The 20,704-nt window shown below is 39.7% G+C and overlaps 1 protein-coding gene across 1 annotated transcript in view; it reads left to right on the forward strand.

Annotated features, from left to right (window-relative positions):
- The window catches only part of MSR1 (macrophage scavenger receptor 1), a 79,246-nt gene extending 67,791 nt beyond the window's left edge, over positions 1-11,455 (forward strand). Inside the window, exon 10 of the mRNA XM_010858376.1 lies at positions 10,674-11,455. Within this exon, the coding sequence (XP_010856678.1) occupies positions 10,674-10,807 (134 nt within the window). The 3' untranslated portion in view covers positions 10,808-11,455. The remainder of the gene's footprint in view (positions 1-10,673) is intronic.
- Positions 11,456-20,704: the final 9,249 nt, after the last annotated feature.

A 20,704-nucleotide genomic window follows, 5' to 3' on the forward strand; every position in this document is an offset into this window, starting at 1 on the left:
CACTTTTCACTTTTATGCATTGGAGAAGGAAATGGCAGCCCACTTCAGTGTTCTTGCCTGGAGAATCCCAGGGACGGGGAAGCCTGGTGGGCTGCTGTCTATGGGGTCGCACAGAGTCGGACATAACTGAAGTGACTTAGCAGTCAAAGCTATGGATTTTCCAGTGGTCATGTATGGGTGTGAGAGTTGAACTATAAAGAAAGCTGAGCACCAAAGAATTGATGCTTTTAAACTGTGGTGTTGGAGAAGACTCTTGGCAGTCCCTTGGACTACAAGGAGATCCAACCAGTCCATCCTAGAGGAAATCAGTCCTGAATATACATTGGAAGGACTGATGCTGAAGCTGAAACTCCAGCACTTTGGCCACCTGATGAAAAGAACTGACTCATTGGAAAAGACCCTGATGCTGGGAAAGATTGAAGGTGGGAGGAGAAGGGGATGACAGAGGATGAGATGGTTGGGCAGCATCACTGACTCGACGGACATAAGTTTGAGCAAATTCCAGGAGATGGTAAAAGGACAGAGGAGCCCAAAGTGCTGCCATCCATGGCGTTGCAAAGAGTCGAACATGATGGAGCAACTGAGCAGCAAATATTTGTTTTGAATCTGAAAAGAAGTGGCATCTATAAAGTGCCCAGTTTGAAGCCAGATGCACAGCATTGCTCACGAGTGACAAGATCACAGGGAGCAGGACCACTAACTGTATAATTACATATTTATCATCCTCTTTGAAAGGTGAAAGTCACTAAGTCATGTCCAACTCTTTGCGACCCCGTGGACTGTAGCCTGCCAGGCTCCTCTGTCCATGGAATTCTCCAGGCAAGAATATTGGAGTGGGTAGCTGTTCCCTTTTCCAAGGGATCTTCCCAACCCAGGGATCAAACCCAGGTTCCCTGCATTGCAGGCAGATTCTTTACTGTCTGAGCCACCGGGGAAGCTGAAAGTTGAAAGGTAGAGAAGTCAGATTGGTGTTACATTGTGGAGTGACATTCATGATGTTCCAAGGGTGGAAAAGTTGAATGTGGTTTTCTGCAGTTTGGAGGTGTGACTTTAGAACATTCTGTGTAACATTCTCTAGTAAGGTCCCCGCTCTGCTGCACACACACACCCAGCACTGTTTCAGCTCTCTGGAGATTTCAGCCCCAAACAACTGAAGAATGATGATAAGAATTTTAAAATAGTAAAGCAAGGTGGGCTGGGAGAAAAATAGAACTGAGGTGATTTGTTCTGAAGGAAAAGAATCTGAAAAATGAACTTCATGATCTGCTTCAGTGTACATTGTATTTTAAGAAACAGGCTTACAACATAAACTGATTCTGGATTAGTCATGGCAAACCATCATTTCATGTGAAGCTGTTTAAACTCTTCCTTTTTCCATTTTAAATTTACAGTTTTACTCAGGAGGTAAACAAGAAAGCAATTTGACTGCAAAAGAGAAGCAGGCAAGAAAATTTAGAAGTATGAGTGGGGAGGTGTAGAGCAGAGAAGAGGAGGAAGGTGCATTAAAGTTTTAATTACATGTCATTCCCATAGGAAAGTAAGAAGAATCAGATTAATACTATATGGTACAACATTATCAAAATTGAAACAAGAAGATGAAAGTTTAAATTTATCTCCTTTGTATAATTCTCCTGTTAAAGACAGAATACCATTTTCTGGACACAGTCTCCCCCTCTCCTTTTTTTTTTTTTCCCTTCTCATTTTAAAATAGCAAACCTGGCTTGTTAGAGATAATCCTTATTAGCTTTTTAAGAACAATTAGTGTTGCAAGTAAAATGATTCATAGGAACAAAGCTTAAAGCTCACGACTTTAAATGGGTTCTTTCATCTGGATGCACCTTTTGCATCAAATGGAATGTTCTTTCTTTTTCCTAAGGAGACAAAAAGGTTAAATTAAAGAAGCACTGAGAAGCTTCTGGTGCTTGCTGTTGCATGGAGCAAGGAGAAGGCAGGGAGCCTCTTCTCTCCCAGTGGGCTCCTTGTAACAAACTCGGATGAGCTTTATCGGGGGACGGTGGTAGTCCGAGAGTTTGTTCCAGGCATGTCTGAGCCTCTAGGCTAATGAATAAACTAAGAATGGGCTCTGGAGCAGCCATCTCATCTTCTCCTAAATTTAAAGGAGTTGGTGCTGAAGCTCCAAATGTAAAAGCAGAAACAGAAGAAAATTCTAAACATAAATGCTATCTTTTGTACATTACCCCTTTCACGTTCCATATTCAATTTTCTGAGTGGAATTTTAAGAATTACAAAGCTAAACTGAAGATCAAAAATAAAACTCTGTGTCTCTGAACTATCCCTTAGTGATTGGGAGTGAAAACAATCTCAAAGATAAATTAAATATATCAATAGATCAGAACTGCCAATTCTTACATTCTGATCCCTGCACATTGAAAGTTTTCAAATGTAAATGTTTATGTGTTAGATATTATGTAAGAAGGCAATGGCACCCCACTCCAGTACTCTTGCCTGGAAAATCCCATGGACGGAGGACCCTGGTAGGTTGCAGTCCATGAGGTCGCTAAGAGTTGGACACGACTGAGTGACTTCACTTTCACTTTTCGCTTTCATGCATTGGAGAAGAAAATGGCAACCCACTCCAGTGTTCTTACCTGGAGAATCCCAGGGACAGGGGAGCCTGGTGGGCTGCTGTCTATGGGGTCGCACAGTCGGACACGACTGAAGCGACTTAGCAGCAGTAGCAGCAAGCTGGTATAGAAGCTGGTCTTCCCTGGTGGCTCAGATGGTAAAGAATCCGCCTGCAATGCAGGAGACTTGGGTTCGATCCCTAGGTCAGGAAGAGCCTCTGGAGAAAGGGAATGGCTGTCCACTCCAGAATTCTTGCCTGAAGAATTCTATGGACAGAGGAGCCTGGCAGATTCAACTGAGCTACTAACACAATCACTTTCACTTTCATAGAGCCTAACAGTTCGTAACATGTCTGTTCTATTGCTTATCTAACAAAGAAATACTAAGTATGAAATAATATTGTTTATCAAGTGTTTACTATGCAATCTCATTTAGTGCTCACAGTGCTTATGAGAAAGGTGGTATAGCCCCATTCTCCCTAGAAAACTAAGGAAATCTGACAGAACTGTCACAAAACACCCACATTTCCATAGCTGTTATGGTGATTGTGAGGCATGGGTCAACCTTCATGCCTTACCTTGTCTCTCCACTGGACAGAAAGTCCTTCTAAGTTCTTTAACCTTAAAAACCTCATTTCTAAAGAGCTTGCTTCTTCAGAATCTTAGAACTGTAAAAGTAAATGAAATCTTAGAGCTATTTCAGCCCCTCTCCTCTATTCTGCATATATAATAAAATAGAGAAAATAAGTGGCTTCTCCAGAACCAAAAAACTAGAATCTAGAACTATAATCTAAGTTTACCCATTCTCTAGTCTGATTCCCACTTCATTTTTAACATTGGCCCCCGACTCCCTAAAAAAAAAAAAAGAAGCATAATGCTTTTCTCAAAGAAGAAGCTGTTGACAAAGCACTTCCCAACTAGAAGTCTAAAAAGTGATATAAATGCATGTCACCCAGCCTTGACTGGATGTAATTAAAATTCACTCAAAGCCTTTAACCATTAGTGATTTTTTGCTTCTTCACTTATCTTATTCAGCAGCTAATTTCAAATCTCATCATGTCACTGTGTATCTGGCTACTCTTTGAAATATGATTACTTTTTAAAAATAAAAGCAGTGGTTATGAAAGATTAAAGAAACTCAAGTCCCTCAAAGAAATATCAATATTTGTCTTGTTTTAAAGAGGTATTAAGAGGAAATCAGAGGAAGCAATGGCACCCCACTCCAGTACTCTTGCCTGGAAAATCCCATGGATGGAGGAGCCTAGTAGGCTGCAGTCCATGGGGTCGCTGAGGGTTGGACACAACTGAGCGACTTCACTTTCACTTTTCACTTTCATGCATTGGAGAAGGAAATGGCAACCCACTCCAGTGTTCTTGCCTGGAGAATCCCAGGGAAGGGGGAGCCTGGTGGGCTGCCGTCTCTGGGGTCGCACAGAGTCGGACACGACTGAAGTGACTTAGCAGTAAGAGGAAATGGTATCATCTGTCAAGCACACTGTTAAGCATCACAAACCAAGTCATAAAACTCCAGAAGCCATGGACGACAGTTTTTGTTGTCTGCTTTTGGAAACACAAAATCAGTTTTTCCTTCCTATACAGCTTTCACAGCGTAAAGGAAATTGTAGCTATATAGATGTTTAGGTAGATAGAGAAATAGATGATAAACAGGTAGGATTAGAGAATAAAATCATCCCTAAAATACAGATATCAATTTTTCATGGTTTCCACTAGTAGAAAGCATTGCTCAGAGGCAAAAAATAACAAGGACAGCAGCAACGACAAAAGTCCTTCAGTAACTGTCGTTACCTACAGAAATAAAAACAGATCTGTTTTTTAATCTTTGAAGTGCATATGAAGATAAAATTTTATGATTTTATTCTACCTTGGCATTAATTTTTAATGTAGAAAACAATTTGGAAGAAGATGGGAAGTAAGTATTAAATAAAATTTTCCTTAGTGTTGATAGTCCTGAATATATTAATATAAAAATAAAATAGCAAATACTTGAAAATAATTTTTATAACTCTATTTGGGCTTCTCTATAGTCAGTGAATAGCACCAAGTTTTAAATGTCATCATGTTCTGTTGCTTGCCCCTATTTTCTCTGTTATTTTGAGAAAATCATACGTCCTTTCTGAGTCTCAATTTATTTATCAGTGAAATGGAAATAATTGCCAATATTTCACAAAGTTATTGGAAGTAAATATGTAAAATTATATATGAAAAGACTCAGTATGTTCACTGTGCCTGAGTCTTCTGTATAGTGTAACACCAGAGTTACTAAATTACATAATGTATTTATCACATCTATGTGTTCTCAGTGGGAAAAGCATTGTAATATGAGCTAAGCGGGAGCTTCCCAGGTGATGCTAGTGGTAAAGAACCTGGCTGCCACTGCAGGAGACTTAAGAGACATGGGTTTGATCCCTGGGTCAGGAAGATCCCCTGGAGGAGGGCATGGCAACCCACTCCAGCATTCTTGCCTGGAGAATCCCATGGACAGAGGAGCCTGAGAGACTATGGTCCACGGGGTTACACAGAGTCAGACACGACTGAAGCAACTTATCATGCATGCATGAGTTAAGTGTTCTAAATACAGGAATCAGCTTTGCCACTAATTATCTCTGTGACCTCAGTTGTTGCATTCACCTAAAACAAAGGTCTTCACTAGAAAGTCAGTCCAAGACAGGATGGATTCTGATTTTTGTTCACTCATATAGGTACTGCAAGGAGATTTGTTAAATGATGGAATCTAATAATGCAAGGGAGATTTCCCAGGTGGTGCAGTGGTAAAGAATCCGCCTGCCAGTACAGGAGACATAAGAGATGTGAGTTTGATCCCCAGGTAGGGAAGATCCCCTGGAGGAGGGCATGGCAACCCACTCTAGTATTCTTGTCCGGGGAATCCCATGGTCAGAGAAGCCTGGAGGGCCACAGTCCATGGGGCTGCAAAGAGTCAGGCACGACTGAGCACACAAACACATCACAGTGATGCAAGGGATTGCAGTAAATCTCTGATGAAAGGCCTGGCACTAGGCAGACCCAGGGTGGGAATACTGGCTCCATCATGCACTAGCTATGTGACCTAGGGCAAAGGGGCTTCTTCTCTCTGACCTTCACTTTCCATAACAGTATCATGACCCCAAAATAGCATTTATTAACTTTTTAAGATGGAGAACTTAGTAAGGTAACAGCTCAAAAGTACTTTGACTATTTTCTGCCACACAATGAATCCTTAAAACAGTGGGCTTACATGTTCATTTTTATTTTTTACTGCACCTTTGTCATTCTAATATTCATGAATTTCACCACTATGGTTTCTAGAAACTTAGACTCACATGGCAGCACAATGACTGAATAATATCTGTCTTGAGTTGCCCCTGTGGGGATGGCCCTTCTGGGCGCTTCAGCTATTGAGAGGATCCTCACACTAAATTCTCTTTTCCTGGATTGTAAAAATTCTGCACTGCTGAGATATAAATCTGGTGACAAGACCTACAAATTGTAGAATGAAAGCCCCACAGTCCCCAGGGTGCAGAGGCCATGGAACCATGCTGTTCTCGTGCTCTCAAAGACTACAAAACCAAAAGTGTCACTCATGCTTATTTATATAAGTTATAATAAATAACAACCCTTTCAAAAAAGATCTTCACAACCCAGATAATCACGATGGTATGATCACTCACCTAGAGCCAGACATCCTGGAATGTGAAGTCAAGTGGGCCTTAGAAAGCATCACTACGAACAAAGCAAGTGGAGATGATGGAATTCCAACTGAGCTATTTCAAATCCCAAAAGATGATGCCATGAAAGTGCTGCACTCAATATGCCAGCAAATTTGGAAAGCTTAGCAGTGGCCACAGGATTAAAAAAGGTCAGTTTTCATTCCAATCCCAAAGAAAAGCAATGCCAAAGAACGCTCAAACTACTGTACAATTGCACTCATCTCACATGCTAGTAAAGTAATGCTCAAAATTCTCCAAGCCAGGCTTCAACAGTCCGTGAACCATGAACTTCCAGATGTTCAAGCTGGATTTAGAAAAGGCAGAGGAACCAGAGATCAAATTACCAACATTGGTTGGATCATGGAAAAAGCAAGAGAGTTCCAGAAAAACATCTATTTCTCCTTTATTAACTGTGCCAACTATGTGGATTATGATAAACTCCGGAAAATCCTTAAAGAGATGGGAATACCAAACCACCTGACCTGCCTCTTGAGAAGTCTGTATGCAGGTCAGGAAGCAATAATTAGAACTGGACATGGAACAACAGACTGGTTCCAAATTGGGAAAGGAGTACGTCAAGGCTATATATTGTCACCCTGCTCCTTAACTTATATGCAGAGTACATCATGAGAAACAGTGGGCTGGATGAAGCACAAGCTGGAATCAAGATTACCGGGAGAAATATCAATAACCTCAGATAGGCAGATGACACCACCCTTATGGCAGAAAGCGAAGAACTAAAGAGCCTCTTGATGAAAGTGAAAGAAGAGAGTGAAAAAGTTGGCTTAAAGCTCAATGTTCAGAATACTAAGATCATGGCATCTAGTCCCATCCCTTCATGGCAAATAGGTGGGGAAACAATGGTAACAGTGACAGACTTTAATTTTTGGGGCTCTAAAATCACTGTGGATGGTGACTGCAGCCATGAAATTAAAAGATGCTTGCTCCTTGAAAGTAAAGTTATGACCAACCTAGATAGCATATTTGGAGAAGGCAATGGCAACCCACTCCAGTACTCTTGCCTGGAAAATCCCATGGATGGAGGAGCCTGTTAGGCTGCAGTCCATGGGGTTGCTAAGAGTTGGAGACGACTGAGCAACTTCACTTTCACTTTTCACTTTCATGCATTGGAGAAGGAAATGGCAACCCACTCCAGTGTTCTTGCCTGGAGAATCCCAGGGACAGGGGAGCCTGGTGGGCTGCCGTCTATGGGGTTGCACAGAGTCAGACACGACTGAAGTGACTTAGCAGCATCAGCAGCAGACAGCATATTAAAAAGCAGAGACATTACTTTGTCATCAAAGCTGTGGTTTTTCCAGTAGTCATGTATGGAAGTGAGAGTTGGACTATAAAGAAAGCTGAGCACCGAAGAATTAATGCTTTTGAACTATGGTGTTGGAGAAGACCCTTGAGAGTCCCTTGACCTGCAAAGAAATCCAACCAGTCCATCCTAAAAGAAATCAGTCCTGAGTATTCTTTGGAAGGACTGATGGTGAAGCTGAAACTCCAATACTTTGGCCACCTGATGTGAAGAACTGACTCACTGGAAAAGACCCTGATGCTGGGAAAGATTGAAGGTGGGAGGAGAAGTGGATGACAGGGGATGAGATGGTTGGATGGCATTACTAACTCAGTGGATGTGAGTTTGAGTAAACTCTGGGAGTTGGTGATGAACAGGGAGGCCAGGCATGCTGCAGTCCATAGGGTTGCAAAAAGTCAGACAGTACTGAGCGACTGAACTAAACTGAACTGAAGTGTAATAAATACGATTTATAAATGCCCCACTGTTTTGGCTCCCTTCCACGTTAGCAGGGAAATAGCTTTATTATTTGTCCAGTTTTTGTTATTTGCTTATCTTGTTGAGTAGCTCTTTGGGTCAGTTTCGCAAAAATTTAGATAGACCTTATATATTTAAAATAAATGCACACACACACAAACATGCTCACACACACAATTACTCACAAACACAAAACGGAGCACAACATACCTAGTAAGAGCAATTTGAAAACCAAAGAGTATTACTGGCCAGGCTTCTGATTTTAAGATCATATTCCTCTAATCTTTTTTCCTTTTTATCTGCCTTAAAAATGCAAATTGAAAAGGCTTATTACTCTTATAAACACTTCATAAAATAATTGAGCTCTCCAAGTTGCTACTCATAATTGATCAGCCCAGGAAAACCTTTGCTTGTCTAATAGAGACATTATTTGGATTCTAATGATTTAATTACTATTGTGTGAAATGAAAAATATACTATTCCCAGTTACTTTGATAATGTAAACCTAAATATTATTAATATTTGTCTTTATTTGGATATTTCTAGTGAAGGCACAAATTATTCAAAAATTAAGTAAGTGCACCTATTTATTTTATATATGGAACTTACAATTTCCTAATTCCAAAAGTAAATAAAAAACATGTCTTTACAGAAAATGTCTATGTAAACATCCTATTAAGTGCTCCTTTAGCTTATAGATTTTTTTTTCTTTTTCAATCCATCTTCCACATTTCTGACAGACTTACAATTCTAAAATATAGTTCTGATGATGTTATTATTTTTTTTGGTGACTTATAATATACAATCCAAAAATGTTTATAGCATGGTCGTAGCTTCCTGTCCAACCTTTCCAAGGAGCCCACCTCCCCCCATTAATGGACTCAGTTACAGATGACAGAAGATCATTCAATGTTTTAATAGATCATACATTTCATGATGCCCCCACTATATGGAATTACATCTTTTCAATATATGGAAAAACCTTCATTCATTTTTAAGCTTTGGTCAAATATTATCCATATCACAATTACAAAATTTCCAGTATCTGCTAATTTAGTTGTATATTATAGGCACATCAGTTCAGTCAGTTCAGTCGCTCAGTCGTGTCCAACTCTTTGCAACCCCATGAACTGCAGCACGCCAGGCCTCCCTGTCCACTACTATATAATTATGCACGCTAGTCATGCACATATTATTAACTTTTATTTAACTCACAGATTATTTGAAAAATCAGTTAAGAGTAATGGAATTATATGTGCCATTTTATATTCCTCTGTAAAAAACAAATCTTCATTTAGCTTTTAGAGCTACACAGAGGTATGTTTCTAGGTTTTGAATTTGCTTCTAAACATGCTTTATATAGTTCTTGTGACTGAAAGAGAACCCTTTAACATCATATTGATCCAAATGGAAAAAGTGCATTATTGATTATACTTAGAGTATTAAGATATTTATTTTCCATTCACAGTTTTGCAAAGGTGTTTATTGGAATTTCACTGCTAAATCATCAGTTTCTTGATGACATGAACTATTCTTGAAAATTCATCAGGAGGTTTCAATATTATACGTTTATTTTTTTTGTTTGTTTTTTTCTTTCTTTTCTTTTCTTTTCTTTTTTAACTTTACAATATTGTATTGGTTTTGCCATATATCAATGGAATCATTCATTTATAAGTTTTTCAAAGAGTCTGTTCCCAAGTGTCTTAAGTATGAAAGAAAAAACTGTTATATCTGATACACTTAAAAAAATCTTTAGAGAATATCAGAAAAACATTGCCAAACATTCATTTTAAAGTTATCTTTTCTTGCCATGAATTCCTTAAAAAAAAAAGAAGTTGTTTTCTTATTCACTGATAAAATAATGTTCTTATCTTGAAAGTGGCAGTTAAGTTTGTTTAGTTAATTATCTCCTAGGTAGCCTGTGCTGACAGCCTGTTTTTCCTTCTAATGTGTCTGAGGAAGATTTCAGACAAAGAGTATAAGTGTTACCTCTGCCATTTTCTTGTTTGCTTGGGTTTGCAATTAATAATCTGTAGTCTTCTTGCAGGATAGTTTGTAAGCCCTTTGCTGATTGTGTTAGTTTTGGTTTAATTAAAAATAGATAATATACCTGGTAAACCAGACACATGCAAACTGCAACACACAGGAAGCTAAGAAAAGAACTGCAGGGTTGCTAATGTTCTAGATAAACCTCCTACCAGATACATTTAGATCATTAAGTTATAGCATATATCCATTGTTAGTAAAGCTTATTTCCTTCCTTATTTTTAAAAATAAAATTTTTATTAAATCCTTGGAGAAAACCAATAATTCATTAATCTATGATTTCATAAAAGTCTGTATGAAGAGCTGAACTTCATGGCAGCTTTTATTACTTAGTATTTTTGTCATTTACACACTGATGGAAAATAAAATTTTCTGGGGCAGGGAGTTAACTTTTGAATCTTAATACAGAGTGCAGAGCTTGCGTGTGGATAATGAGCAACACATTTTTTGTTAAATTAGTGAATAAATTAATGACTCTGTTCCATGCAAACATAAACATTAAATTATACTTATTAATACAGTTGTATCTGATTTTTGCAGGTACAGGTCCAATATGGCTGAATGAAGTATTTTGTTTCGGGAAAGAGTCATCCATTGAAGAGTGCAGAATTAGACAGTGGGGTGTGAGAGCCTGTTTGCACGACGAAGATGCTGGGGTCACTTGCACTACATAATGCATCATATTTTCATTCACATTTTTTAAACTGTTACAAAGTGATTTTTTTCCTTTGCTTCACTAAAATCAGCTTAATTAATATTTAAGAAACTAAGAATTTTGTCCACAGAAAAGGAATATTTAAAAATCACTGGATAAACATATAAAATAGCTTCATATTTGCTTCAAATACCAGAACCATTTCAACTTCTCTAGGTTTTTAAGTGGCATTTTATAATATAATGACTTATATATTGAATTGCATATATTGAAGTTTAAGGCTTCTGGATTACAAATGCCAGTGATAATGGAAACACATCCCAATCACTGGCTACAATTTGTATCTTCATTACAAGACACAATTTTTGCCTTCTTTGTAATCTATTTAGTTGATTTTAATGTGATTACTTTTTGAATAATGAGAGGGTTGGAAAGTTTTCTTTTGTACCAAGTTGGCAAAATCTCCAACCCATACACATTTCTAAAGGAAGAATCTTAGTTCAAGATTTCTGTGCAGTAACTAGAAGTTAGATAGTAATGTTCATGATATGTTTTGGCCGTGATGAAAAACTCAACAGGTTTTACCTGCTCAAATATTGACAAAGTCATTACTAACATGACTAACCACATGGTCATTAATAATAACATGATTATTTGACATGGTCAAGTGTTGACAGTTTTGTTGTTTTTATTTTTTTCTTTTACACTGGACCATTAAGTTAGCTGAAAGCAAGACATATGAGAAAAAGCAAAGGCCCACCATCACTGTATGTGTCCATATAATTAGCAGGTCAAAAATGTCATTTTATAACATAGAGCTCAGCTTGCTATACATTTTGAACTAAGATGAGTAATTACTTTGTTATGATTCTAGGACTGTGTTTAAAAGGTAAGTATATCTACTTACTCAGTTTTAATTAACAGCATGCAATGTCCTGCCTGCAGAAGGAAGTTTCAATGACCCATCTCTATAGTCTTTCATTAAGAGAGTCAATATTTACAACCCAGAGAGAGAGAGGTAATCTTCACCCCTAAAGGGTTGATGGGAGAAGGCAGTGGCACCCCACTCCAGTACTCTTGCCTGGAAAATCCCATGGACAGAGGAGCCTGGTGGGCTGCAGTCCATGGGGTCGCACAGAGTCGGACACGACTGAAGCAACTTAGCAGCAGCAGCAGCAAAGGGTTGATGACCCTGAGAAGCCAGAATAGTACCAAGTTCATCCAATAACTCAGTGACTGTGCCCTGCTGTCTAGATGTATGGGTAGAAAGACTAGCAATTTCTGTTGAAATTCAGCTTAATCTCAGCCCTGAGAAACATACTTTTCAAGTTTCATAAGCCCAACTCAGAGAAACATGTGATTAAAAAGCCACTAGTACAGGATGGCCCTACTATACTTTCTTCAATGATGATAAACAAAAGCATGGTCTTAAGCATTTGTTCATATCCTGAAGTCTTCACAAATATACCCAGATAATAGACTCAGTGCCCTTTTACTCACAAAGGCAAAAATGTTATGTTGGAATTGGAACTACTGGAAATGGCCTACTGAAAATGCACTTCATCACAGTACACTCTTCTAATTGTTATACATAGGTGATTTACTCCAGCAGTGTAGTTTTGTAATTAAGTGCTGAAGGAGCCCCTCAGCATAGAACCAGTCTGCAGATACTGAAAGAGGTGGGTTTTGCTGTTATTATTGCTTTTCTTTGGGTATGTTTGGGCTTTTTTTGGTAGAGGTTTGTTTGTTGTTTTAGCTCCTAGCATTCAAAAACACTAGCTGAACAGAGGCTAAGGAACAGAAGCTTTAGTGACTACCCACAAGAAACAGGTTTTGCAAAACTGTTCAGGGAAGTAACAAGAAAGATAGACTTCTACAGCCTTAAACAAACAAACAAACAAACAAACCAGCAAATCACTGGGAAGGGGGAGAATCTACTTTTCAGAGGTACCACATTATAATATTCAAATGTCCAGTGTTCAACAACAACAGCAAAAAAAATTACAAGGTGTATAAAGAAACAGAAAAGTATGATTTAGTGAAAGGAACAGTATGACCTTTGACAGAAAAGTCACTGAGGAAGTTCAATGTTGTGATATTTGACAAAAACTTTAAAACAACTGTTTATGCTAAAAAAAAAAAAAGACAAAGAATTAAAGAAAACTGAAAACAGTGTATTAACAAAATCAGAATATCAGTAAAAAGTTTTAAAAAAGGACAGAAATTGTGGATTTGAAAAGTACAACTATTAAAGTGAAAAATTCACTCAAGGGATTTAATAGTACATTTAAACGAAATGAAGAATTAGCTAAAGAAAAGTAAAAGTATGGTGTAGGGTGCATGTAAGTACATGGAGGGTGCCCAAAACATGCATTATGAGAGTTTGAGAAATAGCAGAGAATGAGGGAGAGAGAGAGAGAGAAAGGGAGGAAAGGAGAAAGAAAAGAAGAAAATGTCTGAAGAAATAATGTGCAAAAGCTCTCAGATTTGATGGAAGAGATGGACATAAGGAACTCAACAGTATCCAAACAGGATGGATTCAAAGATACCCATGCAAAGCCACATCATAATAAACTGTCGGAAGATAAAAGAGAATCCTGAAAGCAGCAAGGGGGTAGCAACTTGTCATATACAAAGGATCTTCAATAAGATTAACAGACAGTTTCTCATCAGAAACCATGAGGTCAGAAGACATGGTTTAAACTGCTGGGGGAGGGGGGGGAAACAACTGTTAACCAAGAATTCTCATCTAGCAAAACTGTCTCTTCAAAAAATGGGGGAGAAAGGAAGACATTCCCAGATAAACAAAAACAAAGGTAGTTTCTTACTATTGGACCTGCCCTATAAGAAATACTGCAGAGGAGTCCTTCAGATTGAAATGAAAGAATACTAGAAATTAACTCAAAGCCATAAGAGTAAAGAAAACAGCAGGGGTAGGAAAGTAGTTTCTTTTTTAAAAAAACAAAAAAAACAAAAAAAAAGGAGAAATTCTACTAATCACTGACAGTTATATTACAAACTTTGAATTTCTTACAATAAACATGCATTATTAATATAGCCAGATTTTTTAAAATTGAAAAATAATAATATTAGAAATTATCTAGAAGGCAATGGCATCCCACTCCAGTACTCTTGCCTGGAAAATCCCATGGACGGAGGAGCCTGGAAGGCTGCAGTCCATGGGGTCGCTAAGAGTCGGACACGACTGAGCGACTTCACTTTCACTTTTCACTTTCATGCATTGGAGAAGGAAATGGCAACCCACTTCAGTGTTCTTGCCTGGAGAATCCCAGGGACGGGGGAGCCTGGTGGGCTGCCGTCTATGGGGTCGCACGACTGAAGTGACTTAGCAGCAGCAGCAGTGCATTTCTTTCGTTTTTTTCCCAGATAATTGCAGAACAGTAATAGAGAGTATTTGTCACAGATTACCAAGCTCTTAGAGAGAAGTCACATCAAGTGAGTCAGCTAGATGTATACATGCATCCTCTCTTTTTTGGATTTCCTTCCCCTTTAGGTCACCATAGAGCTCTGAGTTTAGCGTTCCCTTTGCTAGTATACAGTAGGTTCTCATTAGTTATCTATTTTATACATTCTAGTGTATATATGTCAATCCCAATCTCCCAATTCACCCCACCCCCTCATTCCCTCCTTGGTATCCATACATTTGTTCTCTATTTCTGAGTCTCTCTTCCTGCTTTGCAAATAAGTTAATCTATATCATTTTTCTAGATTTCACATATATGAGTTAATATATGATATTTTGGAGAAGGAAATGGCAACCCACTCCAGTGTTCTTGCCTGGAGAATCCCAGGGATGGCTGAGCCTGGCAGGCTGCCGTCTATGGGGTCGCACAGAGTCGGACACGACTGAAGCGACTTAGCAGCAGCAGCAGCAGCATATGATATTTGTTTTTCTCTTTCTGATTTACTTTGCTCTATATGATAGTCTCTGGATCCATCCATGTCTCTACAAATGGCACAATTTTGTCCCTTTTCATGGCTGAGTAATATTTCACTATATATATGTACCACATCTTTATCCAATCTCTGTTGATGGGCGTTAAGGTTGCTTCCATGGCCTGACTATTGTAAATAGTGCTGTAACGAACATTGGGGTGCATGTTATCTTTTTGAATTATAATTTTCTCCAGGTATATGCCCAGGAATGGATTGCTGGGTCATATGGTAGATCTATTTTTAGTTTATAAGGTGTCTTCATACTGTTCTCCAGGAGAAGGCAATGGCACCCCACTCCAGTACTCTTGCCTGGAAAATACTATGGATGGAGGAGACTGGTAGGCTGCAGTCCATGGGGTCACTAGGAGTCGGACACGACTGAGCGACTTCACTTTCACTTTTCACTTTCATGCATTGGAGGAGGAAATGGCAACCCACTCCAGTGTTCTTGCCTGGAGAATCCCAGGGATGGGGGAGCCTGGTGGGCTGCTGTCTATGGGGTCGCACAGAGTCAGACACAACTGAAGCAACTTAGCAGCAGCAGCAGCATACTGTTCTCCATAATGATTGTACCAAGTTACATTCCCACCAATAGTATAAGAGGGTTCCCCTTTCTCCACACCCTCTCCAGCATGTATTATTTGTAGATTTTTTGATGTTGTCTGTTCTGACTGGTATGAGGTGATACCTCATTGTAGTTTTGATTTGCATTTCTCTAAAAATTGGAGATGCTGAGAATTTTTCATGTGTTTGTTGGCCATCTGTATGTTTTGGGGGAAATGCCTGCTTGTTTAGATCTTTCACTTTTTTTTTTTTTTTTTTAATGGAGCTGCACGAGCCGTTTGTATGTTTTGGAGATTAATCCCTTGTCAGTTGCTTCACTTGCAAATATTTTCTCCCCTTCTAAGGGTTGTCTTTCTCTCGTGTTTATGGTTTCCTTTGCTGTGTACCAAGGGCATTTTTGCATGGCGTTGAGAAACTGAGAGTTCAGCAGCAGCGTGGTCCTTTTTATGCTCAGAAAGTTGCAGAGGGGGCAGCAGGGCCCTGACAAAGCTCCACGGATGGTCTACCTTGCTGCTGGCGGGCCAGGTTTGCAGGACAGTGGAGCCAGGAGCTCCTGTGCTTTCCCTGGAGCCTTGCTCATTTTCTCTTCTGCTTGAGCCAGGTACACATTGAGCTCTGTGTTGAATTTACCACTTTGTCCTGCACACCACCTGGCTTATCAGAGCTGGAGGAATGCAGGTTCCAGCTCATCTCTGTGAGTTCCCTTTTGTCCTCGCTCACTCTGTCTCCCAGTTCATGTCCATCCTCTCTCCTAAAGAGCCCCCTACTGACTTCAGACCCAGGACCAGAGAGGAACACAACAGACTTGCCTGGAAAACTTAGCAGCCACAGTCCACAGTTACGTGATACTGAATCTCCTGAAGGGTACAGAGGAACAGTTACTCTGGATTTAGAGACTGTGGCCTTATGCAGAAAAGGGAACAGAAAAATAGAGGACATTGAATAATTGCAGCTGTGGGCTCCATATTTAGATTCTCTTCTAGTTTATAAAGCTTACAGGTAAAACAAGGAATTATTTTGAACTGCTTTGGCTGTGGAACATGTTTTCTGAAGACAATACGATTTTGAGCCTGAAACTCATGGTCCAGGTTTTAAAAGTGTTACATAATTTATGAAAGTATTGTGCCATAGGTTTTTCTACAGAAATGTCAAGTACACAGAGAATTGTTAAAAGGGAAATTACTATTTTTAATAACTCTAGAATTGACTGTAACCCGAAAGCTCTTTGGGGTTCCCTGAATGAAAAACTTTAGAGTTACATGCCTAGGGTAATTTTAGGGAGAAAAGAAAAAAAAAAAAAAAGATTGAAATACATTTGTGAATCATCCATTAAGAACCTCCCTAGGGCCAAGTAAGTTCAATCAAACCTACTGGAGAACATTTCAATTTTTTTCAAAAAATGTCTTTGATGTTTCATGCTTACATCATTTCCCTGAAAAGACTGATAAAATTAATGAGACAAATTGCTCATATATTTTCTTTTACTTAATTGCATAAAATTGTCCTCCTCTAAAAGTTCAGCAGCAGAAAACAGTGAAAACACAGCTGTTCTGAATTAGGGCCTATTAAAGAAGTCTAGTCCTGCTGACTGCAAGAACTAATAAGACCTATCCAAGTCAGCTGCCAGGGTGACTATGGGGTCAAAGGAATAAGCTGAGAGCTAAGTGTAAAAAGAAAGGGAGCCCAGAAGGGAGGGGGCTGGGTGGATGGATGGGTGGGTAGAAGGAAGAGAAGAAGGAAAGAAGAGAGACCTCAGGAAGCAAGTCTGCTCATCACGGCTTCATTATACACCGAACCTTCTGAGTTAGAAGGTAAGTTGCTTTATGATATTTTTACATATTGTGCCCTGAAGAAATGAGGTAGCAATAATTATTTTTTATCTCCATATTCAGATTCTAAAGTCAACTTGCTACCTAAAAACAGAGCTTCACTCCACATTGCAAGTAGTAAGGAAATCAAGAAATTCAAGGGAACATTATTCCGTATCAGACCTCCCCACCAGTGGCTGGGCACTCCAGTTACACGGCGGGGAGCGGGGGAATCAGCTGTCAACTTGGGTTCATGGCATGACGACAAAACAAGCGCTTCCTATGCTAGAACACCATTTGTTGTAGTTTTCATTTTTAAAATAGCATTACAGTATATCATCTTTCACTCCTTAACATTGAGAAACCGTATCTCATTAAGATGAAGGACAAATGAATAACGTTCTCTGTGGATTATGCGCTTCTCATAGCGATGAAAAACTTGAGCAATTCATTATTATTTATCATGTGCTTTCTCCTCCAACAAGGCCTTTCATTTTCTCGGTTTCATGAAAAGGCTAGTGTACACCAGGAAGCCTTGTGATGTGGTCACGGGCCTGGAAGGGAAAGCCTCAGTTTCTCCTCTCACTCTGCCCCCTGCAGGCTGCACGTCTTTAGGAAATTCGTTTAACCTCTAAATCTTCAAACCCCAGCATGGAAAATGGGAGTGATTGCACGTGATTTTTCTAAGACTCAGGGTGTGCTTGTGAGTTGATGTGAACATAAATTATGGAAAGAAGTGATCTAGTATGGTGAATAGTTACCAGCCCTCGCTTGTTTGATGGTGTTAATACTAGTAAAGAGCTGGAACGATTTTGAAGTTGCTCTTGTGTTTTTAGACTGTGGCTTTTGTCCTTTCATTTGGACATGACCCTGAGACCCTCGCACATCACAGCGTCATTGTGGTTCATAATGTGACAGTGCTCGGTAAATTCAAATAGAAAGTTGACTGTGTATCTAGAACTTTGAATTTACTCAGATCTTTCAGGAGAAATGCTGTGGGAATGAGTTGAGTCTAACTTGGAAAAAGAATTATCTGAAAAACTGAAAAACATAAATAATAAGGGGTACATTTGCAAGGCTTGCCCCATGTAGAAGCTGCTCTAGGCCTGCATAGGAATCCAGAGAAAGATGAGAGACAAAGAAATTTTCAGAGACTGGTCTGGAGCCACAGCAGAAATCTCAGCTGAAGCCAGAACACTCCCCAGGTGAATCTCCTTCCTTCTGCCTTCCAAAATGCCAGTCCCTTCACTGAGTGGTTTGCTTTTTTAACATCAGTTTTCACTTATCTCCACTGTTTCTTTCCTTTCTTCTCTCACCCTTGAAAAGGCCTGGGGCTTCATTGAAAAGCTGTTAGATGAACACCGGCCTGTCCTAGAGAAGGCCTGCCAAGGTCTTAATCCAAACCACTTACTCATTAAATGAGTCAGCCAGCATCTGACACAGCACAGAACCATCTGAGTCAGGATGTGGAAAGTTACAGAGATGGAGGAAAACAGGAAAGAAAGGAGGAAGAAACTCGGGCCCTTCTTGGAAAGTGGCTATATTCTAAAGGAAATGTGGTTTGGCACAGAGGAGGTTCTTAAAAGCAGGGTCATAAACAGGTTAGAACTTTAACAACCTCAATAGAATGCAAAGAACCAAAAACAAACAAGTTCCTAGAGGAACTCCAACTCAGGAGTCTAACTGGATTTAAGAGGCATGTGGGACCCACTGTAAAACTGTAGAAAGGCAACCTGTCCTATTGAATGATGATAGTGGCTAGAGAGAAGCTGGTTGTCTGTAGGCCTGATGTGCTGATGATGCAAAATACCAAGCATCTGTTTAGCTCGATAATGGGCTCCTTCAAACTGAAAGCAACGCTGCTCTCTGCTACTCCAAGCCAGAGAGTAGCTCCCAAAATCTGGACTGGAGTTGCAGGAAACCTCTGGCAAGTAGTATGAAATTAAACTGAGCAATGACACTTTTTATGCTTAACATTCATTCATCTTTAAGCTGTGTACACCTCAATTCCTACTCTATAGACCACTGTTGTAATAATATTAGACTCTGATATGAAGATCTAGATATGCTGTGTAAATGTTTTAATAACATTTAAATCAGCATTTTTACTATTGCTGTCTAGGGAGAGAAGGTAAGAGAGGCAGAGAAAAGTCGTTTCTATTTTATCTGGGGATTGATTTCGGCTTGGTATAACTCTGAGTATAGAATTATACATGTGTATAGGGTGAATATTTAATATATGATGTAAGTTTCTTAGTAGTTCAGGCGTTTTGGCATAATTGCCTTGCTTCATTGTATAACTTACGTTATGACGTTGCCAGGTGCCATCACCATTAGTAATAGAGATTCTGCTTTAATTTCCATATTTGTTTCATAAATGCCTTAAGCAAGACCTACCTTTGGCGCATAAAAGGCACAGTGCTGTGTGGCAAGTTTTAGGGAAAGAATTTTTGGCACAGACCTTGATGGCTGGGTTCCTACCTCACTTGTAAATCCCTCCTGTTCCTTAGGTTTGATGATCAAATGTGAGTTTGGAGCTGGTTCCCACATGCAAGTTTAAACTCTGCAAACATCAATCCATGACTGTTGATTTTCTCATGTGTGTATGGAGACAATGAAAGTATTTACATGCTTGTGTTAAAACCATTAAAATAATATGAGAAGCAACTGAGAGTAGTTTTAAAAGATGGATATTATATGGGTCATTATAAAAGAAGGATTTCTCAATGTCAGAAGATAGTACTGGGGAGGAGCCAAGATGGCGGAGGAGTAGGACGGGGAGAACACTTTCTCCCCCACAAATTCAGCAAAAGAGCATTTAAACGTCGAGTAAATTCCACAAAACAACTTCTGAATGCCGGCAGAGGACATCAGGCACCCAGAAAAGCAACCCAACTCTTCGAAAGGAGGTAGGAAAAAATATTAAAAACAAAAAAAAAAGAGACAAAAGAGGGAGGGACGGAGTTCCGTCCCGGGAAGGGAATCTTAAAAAGAGAGAAGTTTCCAAACATCAGGAAACCTTCTCACTGCCGAATCTGTGCCGAGCTTTGGAAGCACAGAGGGCAACATAACAGGGAGAAAAAATAAATAAACAATTTAAACCTCGCAGATTGCGAGCCCTACAGTAACTCCCCCAGCAGAGAGGCAGCGCAGACGCCTGCATCCGCCATTAGCAAACCGGGGCCGGGCAGGGAGGCGCGCCGTGGGCTGCATCGCTGAGAGTAAGAATCTAGCCTGAATAACCTGAGAGCTATCTGAGCGAAATAATTTGGGCTAGCAAACCAGACTGTGGGATACCTACCACGCGAAAAGCCAGCCCTAACCTAAGACCGCCAGGCCCGCGCACGAAACAAAGGACTGAACAGAGATAGCCGGCTGCAGACCTTCCCCCTCCGGTGACAGGCAGCCAGAGCCGGAAGGGGGCAATCGCAGCCCCAGAGAGACATTATCTATAAAATTGTAAGCAGGCTTCTTTGCTAACTAAAACTTCTTGGGGGTCTGGACGGTCAACATCTGCCTGAGAAGGTGCGCCGGTTTTACATCCAGATAACCGAGTGGCGGGGGGGGGGTAAGTCGCAGCAATCGCG

This window comes from Bison bison, unplaced genomic scaffold (assembly GCF_000754665.1).
Source record: "Bison bison bison isolate TAMUID 2011002044 unplaced genomic scaffold, Bison_UMD1.0 scf7180017864386, whole genome shotgun sequence".
NCBI classification, from domain to species: Eukaryota; Metazoa; Chordata; class Mammalia; order Artiodactyla; family Bovidae; genus Bison; species Bison bison.